Raw genomic sequence first — 15,156 nt, 5'->3', positions numbered from 1 at the left:
TTACTTAATCCTACAGTATGTCATCTTTGGAAAGAATCACTTACCTGTCACAGCATCATCCTGATAGAGGTTTGTTTTTAGCAAATCATACACATCCTGGCGTGCGGTCCCCATGGCAGCCAAACCAAGGCCTAGACTGCCACCATGCCGAACGATCTAGAGAAAAAGCACGGGCTCCATTTATCTGGTACACGGTACTTAAAATCCAACCTTTCATTGTACTTTCAAAATATACTGTGCTGTTGGCATGGAGAGCATTTGGCCTAGTGAATATTATCAAAGGATACAGAGGGTCAGTGGTAACCTCACAATTTCAGTTTCAAAAGAATGCTGCCTGCTGATATAAAATAATGGGGAGTTATAAACGACTGAGTGACTGAACTGAACTGAAGGAAATGAAGACAAAGTGGAGACAGTACAGCTCTCTTTTGATAAGTTTACACGAGAAGGGGAGGAGACAGATGACAACAACTAAGAGAGAGAAGCAACTGCAAGAAGAGTCTTTTCAGGATAGGTGAATATGCTTATGAACTGAGGGAGGAAGCACAGAGCAGAAAAAGGACCCTAATGGAACATGGTTACGAAGAAAGTGGGAGAAAATGGCGTCAAAAGCAAAAGTTAGTGACTCTAGAGAAGCCAATCAGATGCTCCTCTGGAATTTTAATCTTTCTTAAGCGGAATGACCCAAGGACCAAAAACATTTCAAGTTCATTTATCCTGACAGCAGAGCCCCGAAGAGATCATTCCATTAGTTCCTATTACCAAGATTCCCAGAATCACCCTGCTTTAACCTTTGTGAGAACTAGTTCACCAGCTTTCCTTTAATTATATAAGCTAGTTCCAATAAACTCCTTAAGTTGGTCAGCAGAGGTTTTTGGTGCTGGTAATCAAAAAGCTTTATCTGATAAGAAAATTTTTACCTGAGATCACCAGAAATTTAAGGCAGAGATATCTATAAATTATATAAGATTTGTGGATAGGGGCATATTAGCTGAGACAGACCATCCTACTGATCTCAGTCTTTTCACTGAAGTAGGAAAAGTTTTCTGGCTCACTGAGCTACTCTCCCAACAGCTTTTTAATAGAGACTACCCTAACATAAAGGTTTAAAAAGTCTAAAATCCTATGTCATGGCTCCTTAAAATAAAAACAGGGATGCTTAATAAGTTTTTCCAAAAGAGTTACATTTAAAAATCACCAAAAAGCTTACACAAGCAAGAATTCTGACTCCCAAAAGAGTACAGGCAATTTTGGAGGGGTTTTAGTTTCCTATAAAATAACAGAAAATCACTTATGTAACATAACAAGACTCTAAAGTGTCTTACAATGCATACAGTGAACATTTTATAAATATTGGATACTTTATTTCACTTTTCATACATAAGGTTTAAGGGACTGGAAACACAATTTTAGCTTATAGAGGAAGAGAGGAAATTACCTTTAAAAGATAAGATTCTATGAAAACAGTACTTTAGATCTGGGAATGTAGATTTGGAAATCCTACAAGATTTCTTCTATTCAGTGAAATAATTTGGCAAATATAATGTTTCCCTCATTCTTAAGTAATAGGAATTTAGTTGTGCATTATAATACTTACGTCATTGCTGGCATTCTTAAGCTGGTTAAGCAGATAGTCAATTATATCACCACCATGATTTGCATGGATGAGACCTAGTGCATAGAGACCTCCACCTTCCTGATAGGCTGACCCTGGAGAGGTGTCCTTGGGCAGGTATGTTGCCATTAACTGTAATGCTTCCTTCTCATGACCCTGTAAACGTGAGCCACCACAGAGGTGTCAGTAAAAGAAAGTGAGAGAAACATTTTCTATGACTACTGCTTTTTCTCCAGAGTGAAGGAGGAAGTGGAGTTCTCTCCTAAGCAACTTTATCACTCACAGGAGAAGACAGCTTTTAAGTGATCTTAAATCACATCCTAGTTAGAAACAAATGCTTCCATTCGCCTCCTCTTTGTTTTATAATATTTCCCCAAATTTATCTTAGACTCTGCAAATAATTATTTCAATTCATCTTTTAAGAAATGGCTTAGTCTTCACACAAAAAAGATGTCTACTTATTAAAAATAAAAAACCACGCATTTCTTATTTACTTTATCCTTTCCTGTATAAGGACTGACCTAATTTAACAAAATGTACTTGTCAATGCATTATAGTAAACATGTTTCTCTTTTTTTTTTTTTTGCTGCACTACATAGCATCTGGGATCTTAATTCCCTGGTCTGTCCACTGAATTGGATGCTCCGAGTCTCAAGCACTGGACTGCCAGGGAAGTCCCTATTTTTTTGTTCCTTAACTCAAGAAAAATTGTTTCTGTTCTGATGCCTGCTCACAGAGATCAGTATGTATTACCTTATGAATCACACCCAAACTGGCTGTAGCTGTAAATTTTGCCCAATTAGTGGCTCTGGCTAACCATTCCAAGTTATCTCTGTAAGAAAACAAAATTTAGCATTATTACTGAAATGAATTTCATAAAGCTTTTTATAACACTAAAGTCAAAGCTCTAACATTTTTACCTTAAACTGTTAAAAATCATTTTACTTTATGGATTTCAAGTTACCGATGATTCTGTTTTACCTCTTAAGGCCTCTTAATATTCTGAGGACTCTCTAAAAACACATATGTAATTACATTATGAACAAAAGCAAAACTGTATCAAACTTCAGAGGTTAATATATTACATTAAAAAATCTGTATTCAAGGCAACTAATGAAGAAAATTAATTTTACCTCAAAACAGGTAGTTAAATGCAATGAAAAAAATTTATAAAATAGCAAAAGTAGAATTTAAAATTCAGGACTGGCAAGCAGGTAAAGTTCCCCACATCCATGTAATACTGCCAACAGAGTGTCTGTCAGAGACACTTTTAAACTGAAGTGGGAGCTTATGAGTACATTTACCTAAGAAACTGGTCACTGGTAGTGCCGCAGTGCATAAAAGAGTTTGCTATGACAGTTGCCGTATGACAGACAGAATTCCTTACTGCATCCTAAAAAATAAACACAGATATTTATCATTTGTATTCATACAAATGCAAGCTTGCATGTAAATACGCAATAAGAAGCACTATTTTGTGGTGAAAACATGAATAAACTGAATTAGCATTTAAAATATGAATCTTGGAAATTTCTTTATAAAGATTAAATAGCTAGCTTATTAAAAAACAGCAAGTCAAAAGTTTTACTTGTGGTCTTAACTTGAGGTCAATAGATTTCAGGTAAGAATTTAATAGTAGATATTCTAATTGTTAGTTTCTAAATAGTTTGCCATTTCTCTTTGACATCCTGCTGAAGGTCTCCAAGAATGGATGTAACCTGAGGAGCAATGGTGTACCTCTTCTGGCACTGTACCTCTGTCAGTCACCAAAGCAATTTTGTTTAATTCGACTGCACTATAAAGATAAGCATCAGAAAACTGTCATAGATGCAAACTTTTCTCTTGCACACTTATAAAAATTATTTTAAAAATCCAGAGAAGCATGATTACACATACCTCAATCAAAGAACTTCATATTAAAGAAATAATACATGATTATATAAAATGACTTTGGGAAAGGATTTGGGTAAATAACACAGGCAAGACAGGAAGATTTTTCATAATATGTATCTTTTCATACTAAAATATTTTTGGAACCAGATGAATAGATCATCTGTTCAAAAATTAAAATGAACAAGTGTCAGGATGAATATCTCAGCAAAGGTTACAATATCAAGGTTAAGAACCCCTGTTCTCAAGGAGTCTGCAGTTCACTGGGAAAAACAAACACACAACCTGTATTAATGCTTTGACTGTGGTATCTGTCCAAATGCCACATGTACATATTCAAATAAAAGTTAGCTATTACCATATGTAAAGTAGATAACCAATAGGAATTTGCTGTATGTCTCAGGAAACTCAAACGGGGGCTCTATATCAACCTAGAGGAGTGGGATGGGGACGGAGGTTCAAAAGAGAGGGGATATATGTATGCCTTGAAGAAGGAAATGGCAACCCACTCCAGTATTCTTGCCTGGAGAATCCCATGGACAGAGGAGCCTGGCAGGCAGTCTATGGGGTTGCAAGAGTCAGACACAACTTAGCAACTAAAACCAAACCATATGTATACCTATGGCTGATTCATATTGAGGTTTGACAGAAAACAACAAAATTCTGTAGAGCAATTATCCTTCAATTAAAAAATAAACAAATTTAAAAAAAAAGTTAGCTAAAAAAGTGGGGTTAAAAAAAAACCACTAAACTTCCCAGTGACAGACTAACACAAAATACAGGAGTTCAATCAATATTAATTCCCTTTCTTCTTCAGTAAGATCAAGTGTGTCTCCCATTGTTATTTTTTCAAAAATGTATTTCCTTGACAGAATGCAATAAATTACTCAAGAAGAAATAAGTATTAAGTACTTATAGTCAACAAAGAAATAAATATAAGAAAAAAGCCTCCATTACAGATGAATTTTCTACCTTTGTGTTTTTTAGAATCATGAGATCTGTATTATTGTTTCGTATTAAAAACTGTAGATGTAACTCAATAGCCATTTCACCACTTAGAATTTTAATCATTTTCAAAGTCTGGTCCTTGGGCTCTGGACTCTGCCAAAACAAACAAAAATGAAGATTATATTACTGAAATCCAGTAAGCTAATTTTAATAGCCTTAAACCAGTGAAATTCAGTCATACACGTAAAAAAACTTAAGCATGCTTCCAATACAAAAATTTTTTTAAAAATCTGTAAAAGTAATGATGATATGCAGGAAGAACTATTTTATACCTAGTTAGCTCATAGTTTAGGTGAGAAACTCTCTCTTCAAAATTGAGAAAAAGCACCTTTAATCAACACATAAATATGATCTCACGAATTATACCAAGCCACCAACACAACTCGTTCCAACCACAAGCAGAGTTGAAATTTATATACCTGATAACCAGTAACCAAAAATTCTGATATAAGAAACATTACATCCAACAGACTACTGCTCTAATCCTTGCCTCACTCGTAAGTACACTATGAATACTAAAAATAAAGACAAGTAAACTGTCCTCTGTCTCTACAAGTTGCCATTTATTTGTTAGAGGTCAGAGTTTTTTCTCACCCTATGACGTAATTCAGAGTTTTTCTGAACAGAGTTCATTCTTTGGTAGGGATCTGAGGACTTGGTTTCTTCTAAGTCAAGTGTTTTCTGGGATCAATCTTCTGCTTTTTGCCTGTGCTGTGCAGCTTGTGGGATTTTGGTTCCCCACTCAACTGGGGAGTGAACTCAGACCCTCAGCAGTGAAAGCGCCAAGGCCTAACCCTGGACCACCAAGGGATTTCCTGAGATTAATTTTTAAAATTTTTACTTTTTATAGAAAATCTATTTTTATAAAACTTTGATATCAAACTTAATAATAAACCTCCATAAAAGCAGGTATGTAACACTTTTAAGCAATTTACAATATAGTGTGGAACTCTATGTTTAAATGGAAACCTCAACTTCAAAAAGCACACTTACCACTTCTGGCGTCTTTCCTACAAGTACACTACCTGTCTTTTCTTCCGTTTCCATCGAGTCACTAAAACGAAGAGAATCAACAGTTACCAGTGTGGTAAACTTTTCTGAATGGTATGTGTGGGTGACTTTTTCTCTTCCCTTTTAATCAAATGGAAGATTTGAACCATGTCCATAATAAGTATTTTGCAAGGAAAAAAACACTAAATAACTTTTAAAGTACTGCTGTTAAGAAACAGAAAAGACTGTAAAATAAGATGGAGGCAGTTCAGTTACCAAATTTCTGCCAAATAATTTCATAAAACACGCAAAGCAACTGGTTAACAAAAAAAAAAAAAAAAGGACAATAAATAGAACAAAACCAGGGGACAAAGTATCTCCCAGATTCCCAAAACAGAACCGCCACCACCAGCCACAAAACCTGTCTGAAGTAAAGCAGTCAGAGCCCCAACAACTCTTAAAACCAACTGGCCAACACTCTCTTCTAGGTCAAAGCAAAACACAAAGGAGAAAATGCTGGGTATAGAATTCAAATTAAGAAAGCAGAAACGAGGGAAAAAGGCGGCCAAAATGAAAGTGAGAAAGGAAACACAGCCAGATCTCACAACATAAGACACCATTCTGTTTAAAACTCCACAAACGCAGCAGAACAGGAAGTTCTAGAGAACAGTGAAATTAGAAAAACTATCCTAGGGACTTCCCTGGTGGTCCAGTGGTTAAGAATCCACCTTCCGATGCAGGGGATGTGGGTTCGATTCCTGGTCGGGGAACTAAGATCCCACATGCTGTGGGGCAAGGCAGCCTGAGCCCGTCAGCTACTGAGCCCACGTGCTCTGGAGCCAGTGGGCTGCAACTAAAACCCAGCACAGCCGAATAAATAAATTTAAAAAAAAAAAAAAAAAGAAAGAAAAACTATCCTAAACAAGCCTGCTTTGTAAATACTTAGGAAAACTAATTTCAGTAAAGATAAACTACAGGATATAAAAGACTATTACTATAAAAAAAATTTACTTGACCCAGTAAATAACTTAAGCAAGGTTGTGGGATTCAATTTTAATATACAATGATCAAGTATAATTCTACATATTAGCAATAAGCAATTTCAATTGAATTGAAACTTTAAACATACCACTTACAATAGTATCGAAAGACATAATATACTTAGGAATAAATTTAGGGGAAAATGTACAAAAGCCCTATACTAAAATCTACAAAAAAATGTTGAGAAGAAACCTAGATAAATGAAGATTACTGGATTATAGTAATTTTTATCAGTTCTAATAAAAGCATATTTAAAAGCTTTTTTAAAAGCTAAGAATGTTTCTACCTGTAAAATATCTAACCCAAACATCTAAAATCTAGCCCAACCTACCCTACCTGAGATTTTTTAATTTACTTGATAAGAAAGCATGCAGGACCCACACCTGCCCCATCAGACAACTACTTTCATTGTTTCCAGAAGGGTCCATTTTTTTTTTTTTTCATTTTCCTTAATGTGCCCAGCAGAGTGCAAAACAGAGCAATAGTCTTCTTAAGAGTTTACCATCTACGAAACCTAATGGCATTTATTCTTAGACTACGTTGTCTAGAAATACTCTATCTACTCCCCAAATAAGATAAAGATAGCTGGATTAGTTCTATGCAGAAACAGATAGGCGTACCTTTCTCTCTCTGATCCTGGAACAGTGCCTGTGTTGGTGGACCCAGGCACAGAAGCAAGAGGGGTGCCAACAGTTCTAAGATTCTGGATTACAGACGACAAAAACTGCTGGCTAGCACTTTCATACAAATCAAAACAAATCTGATAGGCCATCAGGAGGTTGTCTTCCTTTACCAGTTTTTCTAAGATATCACTCACGGCCTGAGGATCATCTAAGAAAATTAGGCACTGAAACGCAGATAGAGAACAATTATAATCAAAAACTTGGTTTGTAAGATACTTAAAGAGTTACAGTCAACAACACTGGAAACCATAAATAAAAATGAAGGCAAACTGCAGCAAACTATCTAGTCTAATGATAGCATTCCATTTCTCATCCTGGCACCAAAATTATCCTGAAAGTAGAATCTGCCTTCTATAAGAAAGTCCATACAAGTTATGCCCACGGCTCCTAATACTGTGCCTGGCAATTAGCAATACTTAATAAATAACTGGTTGGTGAATGAATCCTGACTTCTTTAAAACTTCCTCACAAATCATTATCAAGTGCTCTTTCACTTCTAATTTCTGCTTTACCATAAATTGTAGGAGCCATTCATTTATTCACTCCTAATGCACTGTATTGTGCTGGGCTAGGACAAGAGGCACTAAAATGAACATTCTGAAGCATTTCTCTTACTACTCCTATGATCTGCCACATGTTTTAACAAAAGCCATCCAATAAATTTAGGATATTTAAGAGTTCAATTTAAAATTTGTTTCAAATAGCAAATAACTCAATTTCAAAATGAACACATTAATAAAAATTATTATAAACTAAGAATAGGAAATTATGGAAACAAAATAAATGACCAATAACAGGAGCCTGGATAAAACAGGCAAAGAACACCCACTGAATGACTACCGCATAATCAAGAAAGAGTTTGTACAAGAGTTTGTGAACAGTTAAAACATGGAAAACACATTAAACTGAAGGATATATATAGTTGATAGTTTGCTTCCAGCTAAGGGAACTTGGGAGCCAAAGGGAGAAGTGGCAGGAAGACTTAACTATACCCCTTGGTCCTTCATGAATTTTGAATCATGTGAATGTAATATCATCTGTTCAAAAATAAATTTTAAAAATGTAAAATTCAAAAAAAATTTTTATAGGGACAAGGAATAAAATAGCTAAAATAAATAAAATTACTTCTGGGAAATAAAACTGAAATACACTGAGAAAAGAAGGCAAAGAACTATTGTTTTTCATGTAACTCTTAAAAAACCATTTAAGAAACTATTAAAAACTATTTAGAAGCAAACAAAACTAAAAAAAAAAAACTATATAGAGAAAAATGGTAGGAACTATACTAAAATGCTGGTAGACCAAGTGAGATAAAAGTGGATATTTTTCTTCCAACTTTTTCTTTGTTTAACACTTGCTTTAAAAAGCATCAAAAACTATACATAAAACAGATACGCAACAGAGTTCAGAGAACTATATTCACTATCTTGTAATAGCCTATAATGATTTTTTTTAAAAGCATTCAAAAAAGGATGCATTAATCTAAATTTTAAATATGTATAGAGGATAGAAACATATATTGAGAATATATTATAGTGAAAAAATAAAATGTGTGATAAAATGCTATGCTCTAAGCAGAATACAGAAATTCACAGTGTGGTAACTGTTAAAAAGCAAACTGAGCATTTCCAGCCAATAAAAACACAATCCAGTCATTGAGATAAATGACATAGCTCCACATGTTTTTGGAGGAAAACATCTATGAATCTTTTAACTGGGAAAATGCCCAGGGAAAGGGATAGATACAGTTTCATTTTATATATTTTCTGTACTGTCTTAATTTTAAGTATGCAAGGAAATCCATACATGAAAAGAGATAAAGAAAATATCCAAAGGTCCTGGTTGTGTTTGGGAAATGAAACCAAAGATAATTTTTATACCTGAAGTTCTTTTGGAATGATATAACATAGGCACTGTTTTTATCTTTATCTTTTCTTCTACTTATTTTTTTTAACCTCATTTCCAAAAATTTCCTTAAATGCCTGGATTATTTTCAAAATGAAAAAAGGAACACAAGGAATACATTATAACAAAATAGCTTTTTAGTTTTGAGAACTTCAGTTATTTTCATCAGTAAAACAGAACATAAATACACGCCTTATCTTCACAGGGCTGTTGTAAAGATCAACTGAGAGACATATGTATGAAATTATAGTGATGTAATGAGGTACACACATGAGGTAGTGAGGCATTACCCAATAACACAGTGTAAAATAATATAATGTTATTACCTGACAAACATTGATGAAATCAGGTTTCTCTAAATTCATGTAGATTTTAACTAGGACTCTCAGTACTTTATTCCGAAACTGTTTATTCTGCATTAAAGACATGCAGAGCTTCAAGCTATATGCCAGCATTCCTGGGACATCATTCTGAAAGAAACAATTTGAAGAGACATCATTATCTAGTTACTGAAGCATGTTTATTTAGAAATCAAATCTTTTTAAACAATATTCTTTAGTCATTCTAGGCAGCTGAAGCTTTATTTGCTACTTAAATAAAAATTTTTTAACTATTTTAGATGAAAATCTTAAAAGAAAATTACCTATTTCCCTGTCTTCATGAAAAAAATGGGTTGAAAACAAATATTTAGTGTCCACCCAGGATCCTCACTATATGAACACAGTATACTATAACAGAGTAGTGCTGTTAAGTATTATAAAAACCAAGCAGACAACCTAGCTAATCCTCAGGATTATCGCCTATACTCAATGGCCAGGAACACAAGATGATATAACTGTTCTCTAGCTCTGAGTGACTCAAGCTTTGAGTGCTATCATATCTAACTGGCACTCTCCTGGGGAAGTTTTCACTCCTGATTATTTATGTTTACCTTGCGGTTCTTCAAAGCATGCCCGAATTTTGAGATACCAACCTATAAAAGTTCTTCAGCATAAACAAGCATGCTGAAGAGCTACAGGAGTACTTCTCAAAAATGGAGTTGAGAAATGCAAAATTCAAAAAATTCACTAATTCAGAAAGACTTCTATTGTGCATCCCAATATTCATAGCAGTGTTAATAATAGCCAAGATATGGAAGCAACTTAAGTATCCATCAACAGATGAATGAAGAAAGATGTGTGTGTGTACATATATATGCACACACATATGTATATATACAATGGAATGCAAAATTTTGCCATCTGCAGCAACATGGATGGATTTGGAGAGCACTATGCCAAGCAAAATAAAGTCAGATAGAGAAAGACAAATACCATATGGTATCACTTATACGTGGAATCTAAAAAACACAACAAACAAGTGAATAAAATAAAAAACAAAAGCAGACTCACAGATATAAGGAACAAACTCGTAGTTATCAGAGGGGACAGGGAAGGGGGAGGGGTGATAGAAGAGCAGGGGATTAAAAAGGGTTAATACAGGATTATATAAAAAGTATGCAAAACTTTTGAAAAACTGCAAATTGCTATAGAATTTAAAGAAAGTTAACATTCAATGATAAAATAAAATTTATTTTGTAAGCAAGTTGTGACAAATGAGTGCACACATAATGAAATCAACTTAACAGGACTAATATCTTTCCAAAAAAATGAAGTACAATTTAGAAATACCATGATTATACCACAAGCAGAAAAAGTAGGTATTATTTCATCTTATGGGCTTCCCTGGTGGCTCAGACAAAAAGAATCTGCCTGCAATGAGGGAGACCTGGGTTCTGTCCCTGGGTTGGGAAGATCCCCTAGAGGAGGACACGGCAACCCACTCCAGTATTCTTGTCTGGAGAATCCCCATGGACAGAGGAGCCTGGCGGGATACAGTCCATGGGGTCGCAAAGAGTTGGACACGACTGAGTGACTAAGCACAGCACATTTCATCTTAAGTGACATCTATTAATATACGTATATGTGCACTGGGAGACAAAGTAAGATGTACTTCTTACTCTGCTTTACTCTTGTTTTAAACATTTATCACCCCTTTACCTTGCAGGGAATAGGTGTCACTGCTGGTTCCCCTAGTGGATTATTCCATTTGAGCAGGAACTTTGTTCCTTGCTTCCCACTGTTATCTCCAATGCTGAGAACAGTGTTAAATGAATAAAAACAAGTATTTTAGTTCTAGTCCCCTGAAGACAAGGAGTAACTACAACTGCACAAAAATCAAACAGCAAAATAAGGGCCATTCTATGACACTGGGCCATTCATATATTTACACTCATTTAAACAAATCTTACCACTGCTAAATGCTGCCTTAAGCTTTGGGGACCCAGTGGTAAAAGCACCTGTCCTCAAGTAGGTTCTGATCTGGTGGACCTAGTTGGATCCAGGGGTTGAGGAGGATATGGCTGGCAGGGAGTGACAGAAGGATCTGTAAACAAATGCCAGGTGAACTGAACTATGAATCTTGAACAGGAATAAAGCAGGTAAGGAAAAGAAAAGGATATTTTCTGGAGGGGCAATATTTTTGGTAAGTGGAATGAGGCACGGTCCATCTAGAAGAAGAGACAAAGTCAAGATGGCTGGAGTACAAAGAGCTAGCTCGTGGAGAAGGATAGAGGGTGAGGCAGGCTAAGTGGGCACTTAACAGATCATGTTCATTTAACTCAGGCTTGCACCTCTCTGACCACTTTGGCTGGTGACTTACAATTGTCATAATTATTGCAAAACACCCCCAAGCTAGGAAAGTATATTTTTAGCCATAATAAAGGCACTATAATCGCAGTTATCATAGTCTTCTTTAAAAGGGCAGAGGACTTCTCTGACGGTCCAGTGGTTAAGGATCTGCCTGCTAATGCAAGGGTCACAGGTTCAATCCCTGGCCTGGGAAGATTCCCCAAGCCTTAGGAGAGCCACAGCCATGTGCCTTACCACTGAAGCCTGCACCCTAGAGCCCAGGCGCTGTAAGAGAAGCCCAAGCACAGCAACTAGAGAAAGCCTAATTAAGACAACTTCCCCATGCAAGACCTCAAAGGAATAAAAGTGGTAAGACAAAAGAGGCTATTCAACAAGCACAGCCAAAGTTCCTTTATAAATACATTAAAAACATAAAAAATATAAAAAGACATATTTTAAAAACATAAACTTTTTTCAAAAGAGCATCACATCTTATTCTATCTAAGCTAGAGTTTCTTTTCACTATAATTTTCAGTTTTAATAATTTGCTCTGCTGATTCTTCATCAATAACAATCTCTAAAGTTGCACCCTCTACCTACCGACTCAAGTATAGTCTTCTCAAAGACGTCCAGTCTTCGTGTCTCCAGAGCAATGCCGATAGCTTGCTTATACTTGTGATCATCTAGACATCTTTGAAACATTTTATTCACAATGCCTTCCAATCTCTGGTCAATTGGTTTTTTTTCTCCTTCGGGCAAATCTGCATTTTCCACACATTGTTTGGTGTAGTGATCAATGCACTTTGCTATAGGGAAAATAAAATAACTGATTACTTTGTAAATTGGGCTGATACTACTAGAAAGGACAATACCTACATTTATTACCATGAAAACTTATTGGATGACTGTGGAGTAATAAGTAAATTTCAGATTTTTTAAATGCTAGAAGTTATATCTTCAAACAACAGTTCCCTTCATAACAGTTATACTTATTCCATATGTTGACATTATTTAAAACATTACTATCTTGGTACTGTACTTCGACCAAAATTACATTATTCAACTTGGCCAAGCTGCTTATTTTACAGAGTTGGCTACAAATAGCTGACTGTTTCACTTTTCAAAAAACAAACACTTGCCATTGAGAATATTAACAAAAACCTATTGTAGCAATTATCACGTGGCAATAAATTATCAGTCTTCACATTAATGAAACTATTAGCCCCTTGAGAGTAGAGCCTGCCTTAATCATCTTTGTAGAATAATGGTGAAATGACCTGAAATGGGCCACTGGTCCCAAAGGCAATCCCAAAGATTTCCAAAACCCTTTCCAGCAATCAGCTAAGATACTCACTGTCTCAATGTGAGGTAGGGTAACCCTTTCACACATATTTCCCCTCTCCCCCGGAGAGTATGAAAGTTCGTGCAGAGGTGCACATGCACAATTCGGCTTTCACATTTCACAGCGATTTGGATGAAAGGGGAGGAAGTATCATGTTTACAACTTACACTACTTTACCATCACACCATCAACTTGTTAAGAGCAACCAAAAAGGGAAATTACCCTAAGACTTCTTTCACCTTCATAAGGAAGATAGCCACTCAAGCTAAATGAGATATATAAGAGCTGTCCTCTCCATAACTCACTGGCTTGTCACTCTCCTTTTCAAAGAGAAAGGTACAAGGAAAAGATTAATGAGTTGCAATCTACAGCCTTAGAAAACTGAAATGATTGAACGAACTAGCATGAAGAACTGGCCCATGTCAATGGGGCTATATTCAGGGGAAGCAGAACACTTTTCTAAACTGGAATACACCAGGTTCAGGATCCATCCAGGAAGAATTAGACAGGTTCAGGTACAGTTAGTAAGAACAAAGTGGCAGTCACAACACAGACCTTAATTAATTTTCATTGCAGAAAATCTTCACCAAGCCCCAACAGGAGCTTTTTGAACCAAATGTAGTTGCGAGGAAACATTACCCCTGTCTCACCAGAGAGGAATCTCAGATTTAATAATGGAGAAAGAAAAGTGTTACCTTCTAAGTTTCAAATGAGACTCGTGCTCTCACTTACCAGGGATATACTAACTGTAGCCTCATTTCTAGCTAAAATCTTATTACAATTGGGAGAAAATTTTTAGCCTTGAGTTTTCTGAGTGTACTGCTTGTGACATTCATTTAAGGTCCTAGGAAGGTGTTCCTAAATTCTATTTTATGTATCTTTTCACAGATCTCACTGACATTATGCAAAAAAAAAAAAATTTCATTCTAATAGTCCCAAGAAAACTAGAAAGGTGAACCCCATTTCTAATTAAAGAAAAGCAAACAGAACTGGTCTACCAGTCAACAATCACCTCTTACAAGCTAAAGATTAAGATGATATACAGGAAGGAATCTGCCACCTCATGGATCAATTGTCCTGATTAAAATCATCATTTGTAAAATGGTAACATTGCAAGCACCTGCAGATCACTGATGGATAAAATTATCAACACTCATCAAAATAAATCCTTCAAATAAAAGAAAAGAGATAAAAGTATTTAACTCCCCATTCCTAACAATGCAGGGGAAGTGCTCTGGTTTCAAATGATATGGTCTATTCTTTAAAATAATCTGTTCTTCCCACAGGATTCACAGATGAAAACTCCAATTTAATAAATCCCCAACAACAATAGAGCTTGAAACATCCTCTCACCATCATGGCAAAAAATTTTTAAATGTGAACACAAAATCTTACTACAAACTTCAGGGACACTTGGAAAGTACCCATTTGGACTCCCTAGTGCAGCATTTCCCAATTTCTGAAAGAGAATACCAAATTTCTCCCTTTAAGAGTTCAGGGGAATAATGCAGATCTCTTCTCAACCAGGAATTCAAAACACTATCTATACTATATACATTTCCAGAACACACTCTTGGGCTATCTGTAATTATGACCTAAAGCTTGATATTCATAGACATGTCTGAAGGGTACACAATCTCTTCTTTCATCTATTAGAGCAAGTGTTTTCTAACATTTTTAAAGCTACAAAAGCTCTGAACAAAATCTTACAGAGCTGATTCAACTCGCAAAATGGAGAACCCAGAGGCTTGCCTGTGTGCTACCCTCTCACTTCAAAAATACAGAAACAAATAAGACAACGGTTACTAGTAGAAACAATATGGATTTTATAGTGATTAAGCCTAGGTTTTAAATTCTGACCCTCCTATTTAATAACCATGTGTCTTTATCATCTTGAAACCCAAGTTTTCTTATCTATACAACAGGGTGAGCTCCCCCTTCACAGGGAAGCTGTGGAATAAACCAGGAAATGAAGAATGATCAGGACAGTGCCTAGCACAATGGAAATACTGA

General features: G+C 35.7%; 1 protein-coding gene across 2 annotated transcripts in view; it reads right to left on the bottom strand.

Moving 5' to 3' along the window:
* PSMD1 (proteasome 26S subunit, non-ATPase 1) overlaps positions 1 to 15,156 on the bottom strand; it is an 82,749-nt gene that overhangs the window by 62,305 nt on the left and 5,288 nt on the right. For both annotated transcript variants that reach the window (XM_015093596.4, XM_042244399.2), the window contains exons 5-13: positions 12,402 to 12,607; positions 9,459 to 9,602; positions 7,165 to 7,391; positions 5,507 to 5,567; positions 4,478 to 4,606; positions 2,920 to 3,008; positions 2,369 to 2,447; positions 1,598 to 1,771; positions 45 to 156 (exon numbers count right to left, since the gene is read on the bottom strand). In XM_015093596.4, the coding sequence (XP_014949082.1) occupies positions 45 to 156; positions 1,598 to 1,771; positions 2,369 to 2,447; positions 2,920 to 3,008; positions 4,478 to 4,606; positions 5,507 to 5,567; positions 7,165 to 7,391; positions 9,459 to 9,602; positions 12,402 to 12,607 (1,221 nt within the window). The remainder of the gene's footprint in view (positions 1 to 44; positions 157 to 1,597; positions 1,772 to 2,368; positions 2,448 to 2,919; positions 3,009 to 4,477; positions 4,607 to 5,506; positions 5,568 to 7,164; positions 7,392 to 9,458; positions 9,603 to 12,401; positions 12,608 to 15,156) is intronic.

The sequence above is a fragment of the Ovis aries genome, chromosome 2 (genome assembly GCF_016772045.2).
Source record: "Ovis aries strain OAR_USU_Benz2616 breed Rambouillet chromosome 2, ARS-UI_Ramb_v3.0, whole genome shotgun sequence".
NCBI lineage: Eukaryota > Metazoa > Chordata > Mammalia > Artiodactyla > Bovidae > Ovis > Ovis aries.
This window is presented reverse-complemented; position numbering and strand designations above follow the sequence as displayed.